Source organism: Tachysurus fulvidraco, chromosome 18 (assembly GCF_022655615.1).
Source record: "Tachysurus fulvidraco isolate hzauxx_2018 chromosome 18, HZAU_PFXX_2.0, whole genome shotgun sequence".
In the NCBI taxonomy this organism is placed as follows: domain Eukaryota; kingdom Metazoa; phylum Chordata; class Actinopteri; order Siluriformes; family Bagridae; genus Tachysurus; species Tachysurus fulvidraco.
In genome coordinates this window covers 17,276,411-17,293,352 of record NC_062535.1, presented here as the reverse complement: position 1 = coordinate 17,293,352, position 16,942 = coordinate 17,276,411, and the positions used below count along the sequence as shown (strand labels likewise).

Below are 16,942 nucleotides of genomic sequence, written 5' to 3'. Positions count from 1 at the left end.
CGCACGCACACACACACACGCACACACACACACACACAATTATACAAATCTAAACCAGACATTCATAAAAGAAAAAAAGCAGACAAGGCTGCTAAAACATATCAGTTTTCTCCCAAAACATATTTAGCGAAGGAATATTGAAAAGATGTGCGAGGTGGTCACGTTTTTCCAAGAAAAAACTTTGATGTCTATCTAAAAGAATTATATGGGCGAATTATAATATTGAAAAAATAAACTAAAAATTAAACTTAATTTCCTTGCTTATTCTTTCTTTGCTTGTAATTTCATCTTTTGATTCACGCTTCAGTTTTCTTTGTTTTTCTTTCCTCTTTGATCGTTTGTGGCCAGATAAAAGTCTCAACTGACATAACTTCTCTAACCAATTAATGACACAGAAGTAGATGAAGTCACTGACGCATGCGTGTTCGTTTAGTATTTGAACCTGGCTTGAACAAGTGAGAAGATGGATGATTCTGTGCAGCTACATATAATTGATATAAATTTATCTTTGAAATTGATACACTACATTTAGCTGCCTTAATTGTGCAAGAGTTCAGTTTAATTTGTTTACATTGCTTCTTAAATGTTCCAGTTGTTTTTGTGTATGTAGGCGCATCACAGTGTGAAGGAATACTTAAGGTGGGAAACTGACGCCAAGGACTAACTTTTACTTTAAAAATTGAAATCTAAATAAAGAAAAACGAAAAAAAGATTATTAGTAAAGTTAAAAATGAGTGACTTAAATCAAGTGATGAGACAGAGATTGATGTGGATGATGATGATCATTCATCATCTTTCAAGAGACTAGCAGAACTAATTATCCTTCATCACTAAATGTTATGTTTTTTAAAGTAGCCAGATCAGCTGTGCAGGAGCTCAAGAGCAGGTGTTGAAATCTATGCTTGATAACCATACCTGACAAAATTAATAACTTTCTATACAGATGTAAGTCTCCACAGATGAGTTTGCTCAGTTATGTTCTCTAGCTGGCTACGTTACAGGGTACCTGTGAGGTATGTATATCTCATCAGCAAGCATTGTTAACGTTAGCAAAAGTTAGGTAGGTACTTGATATTAACTAACCCTCACTTCAGGAAAACGTGAGTGTGGTGAGTTTTCTGCCAGTTCAAGTCGTTAACAGCTAAAAATTGGCAGTTTGCGGAGGAAACATATGTGCTGCAGTATATTTTATCAGACTTGGCATATCCATTGTTTTTCTTCAGAAGTTAGTTGACTAGCAGCCATTTTCTTCCTCTAGTTATATTTGTCCACTAATATGGCGGCAGCAACAGGACAAACATGTGACCACCAGACAAACCTAAATTATTAATACTAATACAGCGCTTTAGTTCTCTTCAACACAAATTATATTCTACACACTTTCTAACACTTACAAATTCATAAAAAAGACAGCTGTTTGACTTTTGTTAATAATTGCAACATCATTTTAATATGAAAAAATAAGAATTCTCCAGACTCACGACCGCTTTGTGCATGCATGAACAGCTTATTTTTCAGTTTTATTCAAAAATTCGAGTGAAGTAATTCCACTTTAAGACATTAACACCTGTTTCACACCAGATGTGCAAGCAGAGCAGGAGCGGCGCACATGAGCAGTGCTTAAACAGAGTGGAAGAAGCACGTGCACTAGTGCACTAAAAGAAGAAAACTGTTACCATAAAACAATGATGCCCCCAATTAGCTCAAACCAAGTCAAAATTACTGATAATTTGTATTTATGTCACATTTAACCATCATCTTGCTTTATTACACTGTTTTCATTACAATGGTAAAGTGTAAACTTCTTTCTTTGCTACAAATATGCCAAACTACAGAAGCCATGCTCTGTTCACCATTATTATCGCATTTCATTCACAAATGCCATGTACCAGTCTGGTCAATCTCTCTCTTTCAGACTCATAAGCAACTACATTCAATAAATTATAAGCCCTGTCACATCTCATACTCAAGGGCTATTGGCTCGAGGTTTGCCAAAGAATCAATATAGAAAGGGAAATTAGAATAAAAAATAGAAAAATAGAAAGGGTTATAGTAAAGAGCATTTACATATTTTAAATGTACAAAATATATGAAGATATAATATAACACATTATAATAAGTTGGAAATAGAATTAGCAAAATGTATGTTGACTGTGTAAGACTGTCCAGCAATATGTGGTCAGAGCTGATACAGAGTCATAACTGATTTCTGAGTATGTGCAGCTCAGAGATGAAATAATTGCATGGATGCCCTCATTCAGTACTACCTATTTTTGGTCTGTTTCCGATAGGTTGGAAAACTGATTAATGAGATTAGGGAATTTTTCTCTAATGTTTACAAAACATAAGTCAAATGGAGGTATGCTCCAGGCCTCAACCCACAGTTACAGATGGATAAACCGTACAATATCATGCCCCCACCGGTACGGGGGTCTCTGAGAGACTAGCCATGGACCAGTTCCTATGTGCCTTTGTGAACCGTTCCTTTCCTTTGTGAGGAAAGAAAATCGGTGGGGTTAAATGGGGCCACCAACCAAAAGAAATGCTCAATGCCCTTGAGAGCACAGGAGCCACCATAGAGATCGGACAAACGCCCTGGAGAGACTCAAAGCCCAGCTCATGATGCCCCCAGTCAATTTGCCAACTTGACACTGAACCTGCCAGGGAGAGGATGAAAACCAAAACCCACCTCAACTTGGGACCCATCCATGAGCCCATGCTCGTTGAGCCCGACCCCACCACGCCTCCAGCCAACAAGCCATGGTTAGCCGGGTGCAGCCCAGAGGTTAAAGGGAAACCCATCACAACACTCCTGAACTCATGAAGCACTGTGACCCTGCCATTCTGCCCCAACCAGCTAACTTGCCACACAGGTCAGGATTTGCAGTCCAGTGAAAAATAGTCACAGGTGTGGAAGATTAGTGATGTTAAGCCTGGTGGGCCTGGTGGCCAAAGCTACCCAAAACTCGGCAGACCAATCAGGAGTGTCCACTGCCAAAAACCTCCTTCTTTTCTGCCCAAAAAAGAATAAAGAGCTATTTTCCTTTAAATTCCAGAAAATGTGCTCTAAAATTATGATATGAAAGTAATATTAATACAGACAATAAGAAATGACATTTCACAGACATAATTTCAAAGACATGTGCCCTATTTTCCAATCATACACTGATTTTAACAAATTATTGTCTCGTTCACCAAGAAACAAAAAACAATGGGAAATATTAGCTAAGGCTAACTAATTTAGTCCCTCCCTAATTTAGATTTACCTACCCACAAGCTACATCTCGCATAATACAATACCTTCCAAACAGGAAGGGTGAATGCTCTCATTTGATAGACACATGAAGGCAGTCACCTGTATCTTTCCAAACTGCTGCTCCTGCTGCACAAGAAAGCATAATAATAATAATAATAATAATAAGAAGAAGAAGAAGAAGAAGAAGAAGAAGAAGAAGAAGAAGAAGAAGAAGAAGAAGAAGAAGAAGAAGAAAGGCTTTCACTTGTTTATGCAGACACAATTGATAAACAGCATCCTAGTGGGTTGGTCCAAAGGTTAAATTGACACAACAAGATGCCTGAAATTTGTCCGATTTACGGGAACTGTGCTGGATTAACCCTTCATGTGTCTCTCACATGGGTGAGAAGAATGGGGTGACCTATATCACATTCTAATTAAATAGATTTCAGAAAATAAGTACCAGAGAAATATATTTATGGAAAAGACAACTAAATGTTTTACAAACAGAAACATGTAATAAAATCTACTACTGCAGCCACTAAATGAGGAGAGGTGAACTGTTGCTTATGCTGTCACACACTTGGTGAAAAGTGCTGTCCCCCTCTTCTGTGTACATGAGCTCGTGATCCAGGTTTGCTTTGACTGACAGGTTCTTTTGTAGCCTCTTTGTCTGAAGTTGGAAACAGCATAAATGTAAATCTAAGCAGTTCAAGTTTAAGGGTCTGTCTCATTCACAGAGCATGCATGGTGTTACTTGGAACTGAATGTGTCTATTTCTGGGTCTCTCTCCCTCACACACACACACACACACACACACACACACACACACACACACACACACACACACACACACACACACACACACACAGAAAAAGAGAAAATTGGAATTAATTTTAAATGAATTAAAATCAGCATTGTACACAATGTGCAAATATTCACATTCAAGACGATTTCAAATATTTAAATGCAGGTTTTCCAGTTTCAAATGATCAAAGTTTAAATTGACACAAGATGCAGTTCGATCGATTTATAGGAACTGTGCTGGATTAACCCTTCACATGCCTCTGTGCAGCACAAACAGTGCAGACAGATCCCTCAGACCCGGGAACTGGTTGGTACCTTCCTCCCTAACATAATTTTAACCCTCTGGGGTCCAAATGCGCGCCGGTGTGTCTTTGGCGCATTTTTTCCTCTTCAACATGAAATCCACTTAAAATACTCCGTCATACATAATCATACAAGTAATACATCATTCAAAACTGTGAAGTGTCTACTTTTATTTGAGTGCCTTCATAATAAAAAAATACGCTGTGTTTTTGGCAAATAAAGAAAATAACCAGGGTGTGCATTCAGACATCTCTGTTTCCTTGACCATCTTCCTGAAACACGTTACAAACATGAACTCATAACTCCGCCAATACCTATTTACATTTACATTTACAGCATTTGGCAGACGCCCTTATCCAGAGCGACATACATAAGTGCTTAAATCTCTATCACTGAATACATTAATGCTGGTTCACTAGGTTACATACTTAAGATACCATGAGTTTAAAACATTTGTTCAAAGTTATAATGAAAAAGTGTCAAATGTCTTTAACTGATGAGCAGTCATCCATGATGAAATTTCTGCTAGACATGCTGAGATCCGGTCAGAAGCTGTGGCATCTGAGGGTGGGAAAGAGAAGATAAGTTGTGTATCATCAGCATAGCAGTGGTAAGAGAACCCATGTGATGAAATAACTTCACCAAGAGAGTGAGTATACTTGGAGAAAAGAAGAGGACCAAGTACTGAGCCCTGTGGGATGCCAGTGGAGAGTCTGCGTGGAGCAGATGTCACTCCCCTCCATGTTACCTGGTATGAGCGTCCTTCCAGGTAGGAAGCAAACCATTCCCAAGATGATCCGCAAATCCCAAGACTCTTGAGGGTGGACTCTTGAGGGTGGAGGGAGAGTCTTGTGGTTGACCGTATCAAATGCTGCTGAAAGGTCAAGGAGGATAAGGATGGATGACAGTTTGGCTGATCTAGCAGCATGTAGCTTCTCAGAGACATCCAAAAGGGCTGTCTCTGTAGAGTGAGCTGCTTTAAAGCCAGACTGGTTGGGGTCTTGGAGGTTGTTCTGTGAGAGATAGACAGACAGTTGATTATAGACAATGGGTTCAAGAATTTTTGAAAGAAATGAGAGAAGTGATACCGGTCTGTAGTTACTGATGTCTGATGGATCCAGAGCAGGTTTCTTTAGGATGGGAATAACCCTTGCTCTCTTGAAAGTAGTTGGTACCTGGCCAGATGCTATGGATCTATTGACGATAGTGGAAATGAAGGGCAAAAGGTAGGGAGTGGTAGGGAGTGGATCCAATGGGCAGGTGGTAGGATTTACTTATCACACGAACATGATACATATGTCTAATGAATGCCTGAAATGTCTACTTTTAAATGAGGTAATTAAATTAAATGAGGTAATTAAAATCGAAAGCAAATATTGTCTTTTTGTGTAATCTGTATGCAAGTAAAGAGAGGTACAGTTTTCCTCATTAGCGCTAATGTGATCCCACCTATCGTGTGCGCGCCATTCATATGGAAATTACCTGATGCGGGCTATGCAAACAAGATCAACGCCCACAAAACAATGCTATAAGAAGCACCAAGTTTTAACAGATTCCATTAAAGATTATAAAAAGATTCCATTAAAGGTTTTAACAGAGCCATATTGTATTGATCATATACAATATTGTTACTTGTATACATATTGTTACTTTATTATTTATTTTAAGCATCTGCCTTGTAGTATAGTGTCTGTTTGCTTGGTCTCTTGTCTGGCACTGTTTGCACTAGGTTGCATACATGCACTTTATGTGGATTTTAGGATTTTTTTAGTACTTATCTCTTGTCTGGCACTGTTTGCACTGGTTAAATATTCTAAATAAACTACAAACAAAAAATATACACATTTATTTTGTCTTCACATTCTTTCTTATAACTCCTCTCTCAGTCACACACTTACCTGAAAGGCTCATTATGCAGCTCATTATGCAGACTTTTGTCTTATCAGGTGTGAATCCCACTAATATTCATGATAGTTGACGCCGACTCGCATATGCCCTTTTCAAACAAAAAGTGTCTTAGAAACTTTAAATCAATATATTGTTTTCTGTGAGCGAGTAAACAAGATGATTTTCACATAATTTTGAAGCAAAAACTATAGGCTACAAGATCCAGTTCACAAAAGTCCTGTGAACCGATGTTCTGTATGTGTTTTATGGCCTTATTCAAGTGATTTATAATGTTTCATTTTTCACTAACCACACATAAACATTGTTTTCTCAAAAACACAATCATGTACATACATGCTGCTCACATATTATAGTAGTCCAGTTTGTGCTGATTACAGTGATATTAGACTTTAGCCATTTATATCTTCATAAGCAACTGAAAAAAGCACAAATGTCAGGGTATGACAAAACTTCTCCAGCCCCAAAAATACCCTTAGACCCCAGAGGGTTAAACAAGGACACATGACTGGGCAAAGGCCTCTGAGGTTTCTGTAAATGTTTCGGATTAGAGGGGTGGGGTGGCCTGTATCACAGTCTAATCAGATTTCAGAAAATACATTAAATAATTAACCGACAAAACAGCTTTAATTGTTAACAGAGAAATACTTTTATAGAAAAAACTTTGTTTTAATGCATGTTATACAAACAAAATTTATATTTAAAATCTGATTTAGTAAAAATTTAATAAACAGAAACATTCTATACATGTAATGTTTGGAGTTTGTACAATGTACAGTTTGTACAGTTTCAAATGATCAAAGTTTAAATTGACACAAGATACAGTTCGATTGATTTACGGGAACTGTGCTGGATTAACCCTTCACATGCCTCTGTGCAGCACAAACAGTGCAGGAAGATCCCTCAGGCCCAGGAACTGGTTGGTACCTTCCTCCCTAACATAATTTTAAACAAGGATATGTGACTGGTCAAAGGCTTCTGAGGTTTCTGTAAATGTTTCAATTTATATTTAAAATCTGCTTTATTAAAAGTTGAATAAACAGAAACATTCTATACATGTAATGTTTGGAGTTTGTACAATTACAAACAGAAAAAAATATATTTCCCTTAAATGTATCTAAGAAAAATGAAGAAAACAAAGCCTGAAATCTGCAATTATTTACAAACAGGAAACACTCCATTAATAAAAAAAAAAAAAAAGAATATATAAACAAATATATTCAAAATTAGATAAAGAAATCTACCCAGTATTCTTTATATTAAAGAATTATTAGTTTGGGGAAATGTTCAGATCATTAGTGTGTGTGTGTGTGTGTGTGTGTGTGTGTGTGTGTGTGTGTGTGTGTGTGTGTGTGTGTGTGTGTGTGTGTGTGTGTGTGTGTTTGCGTGCGTGCGTGCGTGTGTATGTTTAAACTCTGCATATTGCACAATATAATGTTTAGCCGAAGCAGTGAAGAGCAAATGCCATGATTGGGCATCAATCATGACAGTATTGATATCTGAAGTTTTTTTTTTTCCATTCTGTTTAAGTACCACTGCACATCGTTTCATAACTAACACCCCCAATGTCAGTGTTTCATAATCACAGAGTGGGAGAGGTGTTATGTTGTGTGTGTGTTAGGTTGGTATAAAAGCTGTGGTACTAACACACACATCCTCAGACTGAGTTCGGACCAACAGTCAGGATGAATGTAGACCTGCTGTGGCTGACGGCTGCGCTTCTATCTTTCCCGGTGCTTACACTATGTGATCCGCTGTGAGTACACACACACACACACACACACACACATACATATACACACACATACTGAAGTAATTTATACTGCTAACATGTCCCTTAGTGACACTTGTTTTCGGATTGCGTAGGAAACTCTTCCACAATCGCACTAAGGAATGTGTCCTAGTTTGCACGAGTTAGTTATGAAAACATAAGATCAACTATAAGAGTTAGTCTTACCTTAAACACTGGTGTCCTTTGAAGTCCCTCGGTCTTCTAACAAAGGATTATCTTCGAGTTCTTCTACCTAATCTATGGTTTAAATCTTTAAATGAAGGAGTCAGACTTAGACCTTTTTTTCTTTTCAGGGTCCTCACAATGCAGAGGCCTTGTTTTTATTAAAAGCAATGTAATACAGATAAATGTGTGTAATATATTTAAAGTAAAATAAAATAAAATGACAAATAAAATCTCATTAAAATAATCAAACAGCATTAGGATAAGTAAAAGTAATTAAAATGCAAAGATTATACAGTAACAAACCAAGAAACACGCTCCAAGTGTAAGCTTGCATTTGGTCTCTGATGCTGTTCATCCGCCATCATTTCTCTCAAAGAGAGATTATAAGATTAAAAGTTAATAAGTGTTCCTTATAAAGTATACTTCCTTTCAAAAAGCACAAGCTTGCAATATCATCTCTTTAACTAAGTCCTTCCCCCACGAACGTTGCGGTTTCCCTTTAAGGGTTACTGTCAGTGGTATTCTATGAGCATTGAGGGTTGACTTTTTAAGAGAGCAGGGTTTTGAAGTTGGATAGCATTAGTAAGGTTCCTCCATTAAGCATGAAGTTAACCCTTCATTTCCTTCATCATCCATTCTACCTACTCCTACTAAAAGTCCCATTCTGACTAGGGATGTACCGATACCGCTTTTTCTCTTCCGATCCGATTCCGATACCGATATGATATGTGTTCTTTTCTACCTTTAAAACTAAAGAATGTTTACAACTCGCTTAGTTATTAAGATTTATTTGTTTCTGTTTCTGGATATGTATTATGTATTATAGATATCCGTAATTCAGTTCTGCCTAGTCAAAATGAAAATTTCAGATATCCACAATGTCATTCCTCCTATCCACAACTGTCTTTTCAGATATCCTCAACTTCATTCTTCCTAGTTTCCCTTTAGAGATATTCAGTTGTAGATATCCGCGATGTGAAATGTGGATATCTACAACTAAATTATGACTATCCATAATTCCAGTTAGAGATATCTACAATTTAATTCTGACTAGTCACAATTCCAGTTCCAGATATCCTCAACTCCCCTCATTTTAAGATATCTATAATGTCTTTTTGAGATATCTTAAATTATTCAAAACTAGATTATAGATATCTTGAACTGAAATTGTGACTAGTCAGAATTAAACTGTAGATATCTCTAACCTGAATTATGGATAGTCATATTTTAGTTGTAGATATCTGTTATCAAGTCATAGATATCTTCAAATGATTTTTGATTAGAGATATCTCAAATTAGAGATATCTTTAACTTTCATTCTTCCTAGTCAAAATGTAATTACAGATATCTTGAAATAGAGTTTTGACTAAACAAAATTATTTTGCAGATATCTAATTATGTCACAAGTAGGAGGAGGGTCTTAGCGGTGATTGCTGTTAACCCAAGGGATAAACTCATTATAGATTGAATAGTAATAATAGTTATAGTAATCAAATAGTAATAAAAATAGCGTTCTATTTCATGGCATTTTCTAATTATTTTATCTACACCAGCAACCGCCATTTCTTCTGGTACTTGTAAACTGGCTCAAATGATTTGTTTGCTGGGTAAATATCCAATGGAAAGCCTTCCATTAGCAACGTCATGCACAACTATACTGACTAGTCAAAATGACGTTTGCGATATCTCTAACTAACCTGCCTTGGCAAATCTCAATTATCGATATCTGCAATTGTCATTAAGGATGTGTGATGAGTTGAATATCGTTTTCAGTGACGTCATTGCAGATATCCGTAACTCACTATTGACTATTCGAATCTGAATTCCAGATATATCTAACTTTCATTGTGACTAGCTAAAACGGAATTATAGATATCTCTAACTGTCATTTTGACTAGTCCGAATGCTGCTACTACTAGTTGAAAATATGTGGTTGATATCTGTAATGTTAATTCCAGAAAGTCAATTTTAACCATTAAATGTTAAAATGGCTTGCCGTAACCAAAGCGATGTCCGCCCTCTTCTGTGCATATGAGCGACAGTTGCTGTGATTGACAGGTGAGAGAGAGAATAGATCCCTCCCACTCAGAGAACATGGCCAATAGTGCTCTCTTTATTCGAATTTGAATCTGAATTTGAATATTTAAATCTGTGTATTAAAGGAAGAACACTTTCATGTCAGATGTTTAAATAATGTTTAAAGATATTATTCTGAAACATGCACATAGATTGTCTTTTACCTTTACCTACTTTTTTTATCTGTGGGACCCGAACATTTTCTGCTTATACTCTACAGTTAGCAAATGTTATTTTACATTATTACAATAAATAAATAATTGAATAAACGTTTTCCTCTTTGTTATAACAGTAACGTGTTGGTGGCCCCGAACCTGCTGCGTGTGGGAACCCCTGAGAAAGTGTTTGTGGAAGCGCAGGATTATAATGGAGGTAACATCCCAGTGAAGATCAGTGTGAAGAACTACCCAAAGAAAACTTCAGAACTGACATCTCAATCAGTCGTCCTCACTGCTGATAAAAACTACCAGGCAATTGTAGACATAACGGTGGGTTCTCTGAGATTATGAAACAAAATGAACAGCATTCATTCATCTCTGGGCCAATAAATAAATAAATAAATAAATAAATAAATAAATAAATAAATAAAGGATGCTCTATTTTTTTAGGGTTGGAACAGGAAATACAGTGACACAATCAATTCAAATCAACTGAACTGAGGTTCACAAAGAGGTTATATATTTCTACCTCTTTCACCGCAAATTATTACAATTATTACTTTATTTGTGTTTGTGATTTCAATAATAATAATAATAATAATAATAATAATAATAATAATAATAATAATAATAATAATAATAATAAAAGATAATAAAAATTCCTCTAAATGATCACCAGAGGGCAACATATTACACCTTTTTAAACTTTTTGTTGCTGTTCCGCTTAACATTTTTTCCCATGAAGCTCATTGGTAGTATATCAGTTTATTAATCACCTTTCTTTTAGTTTATTAATCACCTTTTAATTCAGGTTTCTGGGTTTCTTTGTCTTGCATCTGTTAATGTTACCTTTATTTTGACATGCAGATCATGCATCACATTAATAACTACTGTTTTAAATCCTTTCTTTTGTCTTTCTTATAAACAGATGGAGTTTACATACAAATATTAAAAATATTTTAGAAATATGGTCTTAAATAAATGGATGTGTCAGGTGGTGTGGAGTAGCTTTTTCATTTCTACAGTTATTGTACACTAAAATTAAGGGCATAATTTTCCTTTGGTTCAGATTCCTGACAATAAAGACTTCTTTAGTGAAGACCCACTGGAGAAGCAGTATGTGTATCTGCAGGCTGAGTTTCCTTCCAAAGTGCTCGAGAAAGTGGTCTTGGTATCGTTTCAGTCTGGATACATGTTCATTCAGACAGACAAGAGCATTTACACACCTGGAACAACAGGTAGACAGTTAACATACAGTATATATATATATATATATATATATATATATATATATATATATATATATATATATATATATATATATGGAACAAGAATATGTATCTTTGTTTATTTTTTCATTCATTTCAAATGTATTTTTTTATGGCAGAGATCAGGTTCTCTCTGGGTATCTTTATATAATGCAAATGAATCATTTTTTTCGAAGTTCTTTACAGAATCTTCTCACTGACTCCTGATCTGCAGCCTGTTGATAAGAGTGGAGGAATCTACGTGGAAATCATAGTAAGTGTTCAAACAGCTCAGCTGGGGTTTCACCTACTCAGCAGTCAATTTCATCGCAAGCTACAATTACTGTATATTCTGATTTTTTGATCCATTCATTATGTATTTTCTAAAAGATAATACAATAATACATTTTTTTTCTTTTCCCCCAAGAATCCTCAAGGAATCACAATTAACAGGGACACAATCTTTCCTAAAGAAGGGATCATAAAAGGGTCCTACAGCATTGCTGAAGTTGCCAAGTTAGTTAATATTAAGTGTTAGAAAACAGTCATTACAGCCTGAAATATTTTTGCATGAATTATTATATATTGTATTATTGTGTATTATATCCTTTTTTAACAGATCTGGAATATGGACTGTAGCAACACGATACAAGAACACCCCACAGAAGAACTTCACTGCTGAATTTGAAGTTAAAGAATATGGTACAATTCATAAGTAAGCTACAAAGATCCTTACTTTTAGTTTGTCTACATGTGTGTTTACATGTTACTTTTCACTTTGCAGTTCTACCGAGCTTTGAGGTAACATTAAATCCATCAAAACCTTTTTTCTACGTGGATGATAAGGATCTTACTGTTGACATAACTGCCAAGTAAGTAGAACATGACACAGACAATAAGTTACTTTAATCCAACTCAGTGTTAACCTTTTTTGTGAATCATACAAAGGTACCTGTTTGGAAAAGATGTGAGTGGTGTTGCATTTGTGGTGTTTGGCGTTAAGAGCGAAGACACTAGAACCAGTCTGCCTGCCTCTTTAACCAGAGTACAGGTCAGTTACACATCCTTCCAATATTTTACATTATAACATCTGTGAGGAAATAATCACTGTTTCATTTACTCACTAAATTTCTGATACTTAGATTTAAACACAAAGTATTGCAGCACCGAAACTCACATTTGTACTTTCTTTTTTAAATCCAACCAAATGTTTTTTTAGATTTCTGGCTCTGATAGTTCCTATGCCTCAATTCCATTAATCCAGTTCATAACTGGTCTTAACATGAGATGTGTGCGGAACTGTGTTTAATCCCACTTTTGTTTGTTTTCTAACCTGCCGAAAAGAATTTGTTAATGCTATTTTTCAAAAAATACACAAAATGGTAACATAATTTAGATCACTGTGACTCTGTTGCATGCTCTGTTTTGGTTTGTGAGCTTCACATTGGACAGGAAAAAAATCCTCCTACCTGCGACTCTTTTGACTGTACATTACTACTGCTTATGTGTAATATTTATGTTGCATATAGATCATTAATGGAGAGGGACATGCTGAGCTCACTAAAGAGATGATCCTACGCTCCTTCCCTGAAATTAATAAACTGGTCGGAAGCTTTTTGTACATTTCTGTCAGTGTTATAACTGAGACTGGTAAGATCCCAGCAATTGTGTATGTATGTATATAGATCTACATTCCCACATTACATAATGCCATATGACTCTTTTCAGCTGTCATTTATCATTAATAATATTTCAGGTAGTGAAATTGTTGAAACACTGAAGGGGGGCATTCAAATTGTGACATCACCCTACACCATCCAGTTCAAGAGAACCCCAAAATTCTACCATCCAGGAATGTCCTTCGATGTCACAGTATGCAAGCCTTTATAGCGCCTTTAAATCTTACAAATGATTTAACAATTTAATAATTTTCTCAAGTGCTAGATAATAAGTGTAAATAATTAGCAGTGGCATGTTACTATTTGGTCTGTACTTTTAGTATTATGTAGCATTTTAATCTCATTGGGGAAAAAAAATAGTAAATTATGCTGTTCTGGGTTTGAAAAGGTTTATGTGACCAATCCGGACCAGTCACCTGCTGAAAATGTGGACATACTGATCCAGCCTGGTGAGGTTAAGGCTCAAACAAAGAGTAATGGCATGGCCAAGGCCATTCTGAACACACAGGGAGGAGATAGGCCACTACATGTCACTGTGAGTAATGTAAAATAGGGTTTTTATTTTTTATGCAATAACAAAAGTAATTACACAGGAATAGGAATTAAAAAGATAGAATATTGACATCAAGTCCCAGCTTGATGTAAATGTTGACAAAAAATCATAGCTGGTTGAAAAATAAAATCATACCTGGTTAACTATAACTATTAAACCATCTTTTCAGTTGCTAAGCTTTCTTATTTGACTAAACTGTTCAATATATGTTTGTATTTTAGTAGCATTATTTGGCTGGTAGCTTTATCAAGATTGTTTTTCCTGCATTGGTGAATATTCAAAAGCATTAAAGTATACAGGAAATTTCATACCTAACCAAAATTGTTTTGCTTTGTGACCAGGCAAGAACTGCAGCCGAAGGTATAGCAAATGAAAGACAAGCTGAAAACCAGATGACTGCCCAACCTTACGCCACCAAAGGAGGCTCTGGCAATTACCTACATTTAAGTGTAGATGCTGCAGAACTGAAAATCGGTGATCAGTTGAACATCAATGTAAACTTCAAAACTGCTGACCCCAATCAAGATTTAACTTATCTGGTTGGTATCTCTTACATATACATTTAAAGATCTTGGTGGTATTGTGAAGTAATTCTACTGGCTTGTGTATTACACTAATAATAATGCCAAGCCTGTGCCTTGCCCTAAAACCTAAAAAATAACTGGGTTGATTTTCATTGTATCAGATCCTTAGTAAAGGACAGATTGTACAAGGACACAAGTTTCTAAGAAGGGGACACCAGGCAGCTACTCTGTCTCTACCGGTCACCAAGGATCTGGTTCCCTCATTTCGAGTGGTTGCGTATTACCACATAGGATCCTCAGAAGTTGTGTCTGACTCCATCTGGGTCGATGTGAAGGACACATGCATGGGAACGGTAGGCAATCTGATTCCTTTTTAAGTAAGTTAAAATAGTATACTGGATAGAATTATATCCTTGTAAGTTTTCGACTGCATCACGATTGTAAGAAGTCACACACAATATATATATATATATATATATATATATATATATATATATATATATATATATATATATATATATATATATATATATATGCACATAGCAAGGACCATGAGCACATCATTAGTGCCAACACCAGTAATGTGCTTTAGCCTAAATTGACACATGCCCAAAATCAAGAAGAATGAAAAGATAACCATAACAGATTGGTCGGTGCTAGCTCAAGTGGTTAAGGTTCTGGGTTGTTGATTGGAATGTGAACTTTAATATTTCACTTTATTTGCTACCCAGTTTTGCATTTTTCAGTTTCTTGGGCAATCAGAACATTTGCCCAGTGGGTCAGCTATGGAATTTTTTCACCTCTGATAAATTTGGTTTGTCTTTCTTTTTTTCCTTTATCTTATGTAATGAAGCTAAAAATTGATGTAAAGGAGAGTTTAAATGTCAAGAAGTCATTTGAGCCTGGTGATGGCTTTCATCTAATAGTTACTGGAGATCCAAATGCCAAGGTTGGTCTGGTAGCTGTGGATAAAGCTGTCTTTGTCCTCAACAAGAACAGACTCACACAGACTAAGGTGAGTAATAAGTCTGACATGAACTTATTCATTGTGTCTCTTTTATGTTTGCTTTCAGTAATCAGAATCAGCTTTATTGCCATGCCACTGTGGAGCTTCTGGCACTAAAACAAATTCCTCGCATATGAAAACATCATATGCGAGGAATTTGTTTTAGTGCCAGAAGCTCCACAGTGTAACAGAATGACATACAGTATAGACGAAATTGTATGTACACATTTACAGGTGTGCAGTTAATATATACATCTGAAATATACATATACAAATATAGACAATTTGTATGTACAAATTTGCCAGTGTGAGAAATATGAGTAATCAGGAAATGGCTCAAAATGTGCAAAACTGTGTCCCCAGATTGGTACCGGGACTCATCTAATCTAACTTAGGTTTAGAAAATATTCATTTTTTGATTCCTTCACCAGATCTGGGACATTATTGAGAAGCATGACACTGGCTGTACAGCAGGCAGTGGTAAAGACAGTATGGGGGTTTTCTATGATGCAGGTCTACTGTTTGACTCTGATAAATTAGGAGGCACCAATGAAAGGACAGGTAAAGCAGATTTTTTAAGTAATAAGTGAAACATCGTGAATGGTGCTGTAATAGATAAATAATCAATATCAACTGGTGAGAAGAAGCTGTTACCATCCCATTATTTACCCCTTTAAAAACCCAAAGAGCTTCATTCTGCTAATACATCAGCAAATTCCCAAAACTTTTATCAATTTATTAAAAAAAAAAAAAAAACTCAACTGTCCATTGAACACCTTTAGGATGAGCTGGAACACCAAATGCAGTCCAGGCCTCTTGTGGCTGAATGGATAAATAAATAAATAATAATAAATCCCCACAGCCATGCTTCAAAATCTAGTGGAAACCTTTCCCAGAAGAATGGAGGGTATTTAAAACAGCAAAGCAGGACTAAATCTATAATGGGATGTTCAACAAGCACATATGGTGTAATGGCCAGGGGTCCATAAATATTTGGCCATATAATTTTGTGCTTTCTTTGTTAAATAACAGGGTTAAATTATGTGGAGTATCTCTCAAGGCCATGTGAATGAGTTGATTCTATAGACATGGCATTAGAAAGCATTAGAACAAGCCCATACACCTGCAGCTTGTACAGAAAAATTAATATCTTCTCACCAATCAAAGAATCCAGAATTGAACGGTGCTGTGATACAAACTGATAGTATATTAAACAGGTACAATTAAAGTACTGTATGTGGGGGAACTACAGGCTTAGACTTTAGTTACAAGTGGTTTCATTTTGAGATATATATATATTTTTTTTAATAGCTCCCGACTGTCCTACACCACTGAAGAGAAAACGGAGAGCAGAGACTTTAATCCAGGTTACCCAAACACTGAGTAAGAAGCTAGACATTATTTTGTTCAGTGGTGTTGTCATTAATTTAAATCTTGCTACACATTTTCTCTAAAAACAATAAGATAGATAAATCTGATTGCAGATTTTTAC

General features: G+C 35.9%; 1 protein-coding gene across 1 annotated transcript in view; it reads left to right on the top strand.

Moving 5' to 3' along the window:
- Window positions 1–7,847: 7,847 nt before the first annotated feature.
- The window catches only part of LOC113636373 (complement C3-like), a 32,432-nt gene continuing 23,337 nt past the window's right edge, over window positions 7,848–16,942 (top strand). Inside the window, exons 1-16 of the mRNA XM_047803501.1 lie at window positions 7,848–8,006; window positions 10,576–10,771; window positions 11,511–11,679; window positions 11,886–11,962; window positions 12,116–12,204; window positions 12,308–12,390; window positions 12,473–12,560; window positions 12,637–12,739; window positions 13,218–13,338; window positions 13,445–13,560; window positions 13,756–13,902; window positions 14,262–14,459; window positions 14,606–14,797; window positions 15,298–15,459; window positions 15,882–16,011; window positions 16,762–16,833. Of these exons, the coding sequence (XP_047659457.1) occupies window positions 7,936–8,006; window positions 10,576–10,771; window positions 11,511–11,679; window positions 11,886–11,962; window positions 12,116–12,204; window positions 12,308–12,390; window positions 12,473–12,560; window positions 12,637–12,739; window positions 13,218–13,338; window positions 13,445–13,560; window positions 13,756–13,902; window positions 14,262–14,459; window positions 14,606–14,797; window positions 15,298–15,459; window positions 15,882–16,011; window positions 16,762–16,833 (2,014 nt within the window). The 5' untranslated portion in view covers window positions 7,848–7,935. The remainder of the gene's footprint in view (window positions 8,007–10,575; window positions 10,772–11,510; window positions 11,680–11,885; window positions 11,963–12,115; window positions 12,205–12,307; window positions 12,391–12,472; window positions 12,561–12,636; window positions 12,740–13,217; window positions 13,339–13,444; window positions 13,561–13,755; window positions 13,903–14,261; window positions 14,460–14,605; window positions 14,798–15,297; window positions 15,460–15,881; window positions 16,012–16,761; window positions 16,834–16,942) is intronic.